The sequence below is a fragment of the Octopus bimaculoides genome, unplaced genomic scaffold (assembly GCF_001194135.2).
Source record: "Octopus bimaculoides isolate UCB-OBI-ISO-001 unplaced genomic scaffold, ASM119413v2 Scaffold_87364, whole genome shotgun sequence".
NCBI classification, from domain to species: Eukaryota; Metazoa; Mollusca; class Cephalopoda; order Octopoda; family Octopodidae; genus Octopus; species Octopus bimaculoides.
The window spans coordinates 72,367-77,161 of NW_026398593.1; the positions used below are offsets into that span (position 1 = coordinate 72,367).

The 4,795-nt window shown below is 41.8% G+C and overlaps 1 protein-coding gene across 1 annotated transcript; it reads right to left on the reverse strand.

The window, feature by feature from the left end:
* Positions 1-6: 6 nt before the first annotated feature.
* Positions 7-4,745, reverse strand: LOC106878666 (E3 ubiquitin-protein ligase MIB2). The gene is made up of 4 exons (XM_014927950.2): positions 4,089-4,745; positions 2,974-3,186; positions 1,808-1,983; positions 7-1,065 (listed from the first exon to the last, which is right to left on the reverse strand). The coding sequence occupies exons 1-4, from the start codon at positions 4,170-4,172 to the stop codon at positions 906-908; spliced, it is 633 nt and encodes a 210-aa protein (XP_014783436.2). The 5' UTR covers positions 4,173-4,745; the 3' UTR covers positions 7-905.
* Positions 4,746-4,795: the final 50 nt, after the last annotated feature.

Sequence of the window (4,795 nt, forward strand, 5' to 3'; positions counted from 1 at the left end):
AATGGTTTGTGTATTATCATTATTATTATTACACCTGTAGAAAAAAGGTAATGTAAAAGGAGAAAGGGCTCTCTACCCCTTTTTATTTACTGACCAGGCTCCCGTGGCTTTTATGGGTTTTTCCACGTGTAACCTTTTAAGCGCCTCCCCCTATTGGGAGTTTTATTTGTTATATCATTCGCTGTTGTATATTTGTTTACACGAATGTTTTCTTCTTTTCGGACAAAACCCTTTGTACCCTTCGTCTGTCTTTGCGTTCTGAGTTCAAATTCCACAGAGGTTGATTTTTGCCTTTCATCCTTTCAGGGTCGATAAATTAAGTACCAGTTGTATACCGGGGTCAAACAAGTTATTCATCAAAGATCTAGCAACAAACATGTCACAACCACTTCAAGATGGATAAGCATATACCTAATTCTTTTGTTAAACGTTGTTGCTGATAATCTTTAATTTTAACTGTGTCTATACAACAACAGTGGAGGCGCAATGGCCCAGTGGTTAGGGCAGCGGACTCGCGGTCATAGGATCGCGGTTTCGATTCCCAGACCGGGCGTTGTGAGTGTTTATTGAGCGAAAACACCTAAAGCTCCACGAGGCTCTGGCAGGGGATGGTGGCGAACCATGCTGTACTCTTTCACCACAACTTTCTCTCACTCTTACTTCCTGTTTCTGTTGTACCTGTAATTCAAAGGGTCAGCCTTGTCACACTCTGTGTCACGCTGAATATCCCCGAGAACTACGTTAAGGGTACACGTGTCTGTGGAGTGCTCAGCCACTTGCACGTTGTTCCGTTGATCGGATCAACTGGAACCCTCGTCGTCGTAAGCGACGGAGTGCCAACAACAACATAAAGTACATTACTCTACACAATAAAGTCAATGAGACAGGCAGGACAAACAGACAGATCAACAAAGAGTATTCTTACCAACTTGACCTCTACTTGTTACAGGTTTTAAACACCTCAGACATCGTTTAAATGGAGTGTTTGAACATTCTTCACATGTCACAAGGTGTCCACATGGGTGGACTTTTGTTGTGGCCTTTCTATGTCCGCACCAAAAACATCTGTGGACAAAACAGAGACATATCCAATCAACAACATTCATTTATAACAAATATTACATTGTGTACGGGTTTAGAGAAGAGAATATTATGAGACACGAAACTCAGCCAAATCAGATTGGAGCCTGGTGTTGCCATCCGGTTTCACCAGTCCTCAGTCAAATCGTCCAACCCATGCTAGCATGGAAAGCGGACGTTAAACGATGATGATGATGATAATGATGACTTCAATGACAAACAAGAGCACATCAGAAGTTCTCCTTTAAACCATTACATATTGGCAGAGCTGTGCGTAGCTAAATGGTGCACACACACACACACACACAAATTTCTAAACGCTTGTCTTCTCTCTCTGATACATCACAAAAATCGGTTACACACTTTTCTATAAATATATTGCTTTTTGGGCTGCCTCTGATGAAAACACTAGCAACAGTATAATTTTTTGTTAGAATTAAAACTAAACACGCATATAAACATAATTATGTGACATTTGTGCGGGTGACACGTAAAAGCACCCACTACACTCTCGGAGTGGCTGGCGTTAAGAAGGGCATCCAGCTGTAGAAACTCTGCCAAATCAGATTGGAGCCTGGTGTAGCCATCTGGCTTACCAGTCCTCAGTCAAATCGTCCAACCCATGCTAGCATGGAAAGCGGACGTTAAACGATGATGATGATGATGATGATGATATACAAAATAGAAAATGTACTGGTTTATTTTTTCATTGCCAGGAAATACTTACTGTGGTGGTAAAATTGTTTGTAATTTTGTTTTCAGCTTTGCGTTTCTAACGAGGTCCAATGGTGCGTTATTTTTGTCATTTTTATGGTAAAAATCGGCTCCCTGTTTGGCTAAATATCTGGTAACCACAATGCCAGAGAGCCTTTCGTCCTTTCTCAAGCTGAGCTCAGTGCAGCACTACAAATGATGAAATGTAAAATGATAAAAATATTACACAAATATTCGTAACAGTTGCCCCTAATTACAGAACAGATCATATAAATCTAATTATAGCTTGTTTGTTACATAATATAACTCAGGTCATAAGGGGAGACTGGATCAGGAAATGGTAACAGAGGATGGGGTTGAGGGGTGGGAATTGATACATGACAAGCAAAGTTTGTCACTTTCTCACACACACACACACACACACAGATATGTCATCACAAATGCATCCTCGTTACAGGAGAAAAGCCATTGCCAAGAAGACTTACTGAAATGATTCACGATTGTTGCCATGTGATGCCCTTATGTAACTTTTAAATCCAGCCAAGCTTTTACACATTTTTTATTACATACTGGACAACTGTGCTGGCTGGCAGGAGAAACAGGTGCCACCACATGCACTCTCTTAGCATGTCTTTTTAGACCTCCAACTGAGAGGCAAACCCTTCCACATTTTACACACGTTCTGTCATGAATTCTAATAGCAACATCATTGTTTATCCCGGGTCGATTTCTGTGAGAATTTTTATGGCTCACCAGGCCTGCACGACTCAAACACGTCTGCCCACAAACCACACACATAAAAAAGCAACACTCTCTCACTTTCCACAGCTTCCCCCCTTCTAAGTCCCCTCCTAATTCTCTCCCTCCCTCTCAAACCATCTTCCTCCATCCATCATGGTCTTGTGCCTCCCTCTCCCAATCACCAGCTGCAATTCCTGTCTGTATTAGAACATTTTTAAGGCAATCCTTAAACCTTAGTATAAGGCTTATGTTCTAGTCTTTCAGCTCACCATACAACAGCTGCTTGGGCAGATGCTCATCACGCATCCTTAACAAATGCCCCCCCCATACTCCTACTGCCACTCCTCTCAAGCACCTCCACATTACTAATGGCCATTTTCCAGTTTATCCCCCCCAATTTTTCTCATACATACATTCACAAACAATCTTAAAACTTACCTCATCTAAAATATCCAGGGGTGCACCCTCGGAATTAAACGCATCTCTTTCCATAGCAAGGTGCAAACAGTTATTCCCTTCACCGTCAACAGCATTTATGTTTGCACCCAGGGCTATTAACCGGTGCGTTATTCCGAGGTGACCCCGGGAGACAGCTTCAAGCAATGGTGTCATTTCGATATGGTTCTTCATGTCCAGTTTCAGTGAAACCGTCTGTGGAATTAAAAACAGAAAATGAAAATTGACATGAAAATCAGGGTGGATATCAGGGTGGATATCAAGGTGTCATTATTGTCTTCCATTGCATACTTGGTCAAACTGATCAGATACATTTGCTGTTTGTTTGTAAAGTTAACCTTCATGACATCATCATCATCATCATTGTTTAACGTCCACTTTCCATGCTGGCATGGGTTGGACGGTTTGACTGAGGACTGGCAAGCCAGAAGGCTGCTCAAGGCCGCGAGCTGGCAGAAACGTTTGCGCGCCGGGCGAAATGCTTACCAGTATTTCGTCTGCTGTTACGTTCTGAGTTCAAATTCCGCCGAGGTCAACTTTGCCTTTCATCCTTTTGGAGTCGATTAAATAAGTACCAGTGACGCACTGGGGTCGATATAATCGACTTAATCCGTTTGCCTGTCCTTGTTTGTCCCTTCTATTTTTGGCCCCTTGTGGGCAATAAAGAAATAAGAAGGCTGCCCAAGGCTCACTCTGATCTGGCCAAGTTTGTACAACTGGATGCCCTTCCTAATGCCAACCACTCCGAGAGTGTAGTTGGTGCTTTTACGTGCCAGTCACACGGTACTGGCAACGGCCACGCTCAAAAAGGTGTTTTTTTATGTGCCACCTGCACGGGAGCCAGTCCAGTGGTACTGGCAACGACCTTGCTCGAATGATTTTCTAACGTGCCCCCAGCACAAGTGCTAGAAGACAACGCTGGTAACGATCACGCTCAAATGGTGCTATTTACAGGCCACTAGCACGGAAGCCAGGCAGCTGCTCTGGCAATGAACACGCTCGGACAGTGCTGTTAGTGCTCCACTGGCACGGATATTAATATTAAACAAAGCAATAAAATAGTAGAGAGTGTATATAATATGTATTTGTGAACTAACCTGGGACAGCATCAAAGTCACCACATCAGAGCATTGGCTGAAAGTTATGGAAAGAGGAAAGAAAAACATGAAAAATACAAACATTACAGAGATTAAGATAATTAATAGTTATTAGGTCATTAGAGAAAACAAATGTAATTAGGTCATCACAACCTAATTACAGCAATTATTACACACACACACATATTTATTCACTACACACTCTACTCAGGTGTGTATATATCATTTTTGTACTGTGTAAACACAAATGTATATATGGTACAATGAACAACTGTTATATAAACATGAAATTTAGGTGGGAAAGAAGGGCTACAGTTAATTATATGGACACCAGTACATGACTGGTATTGTAAGAATGGAAGGACAAGTTGACCTTGGCAGGATTTGAACTCAGAACATAAAGAGTCGTAAATAAATACCACAAGGTAGTTTGTCCAACAGTAATAAGACAAGGATCAGAGAGGAGAGGGAGAACAGTTTATGAAATAAACCCCTGGATATTACTGGTACAGATTATGTTGACCCCAGAGTGGTAACAGATACTCTGGCAAGATTTGAACATGGAACATAAAGAGACAAATGTAAATACTGTAAGGGGATGATTCTGTATTTAGCCCAGGGTCAGAGGAAAGATGGAAACAAAAAGAGAGAGAGAAAGAGAATGCAGTTCTGCATGGGATGAAAGGAAGAAAAGGGAGGATTTGAAC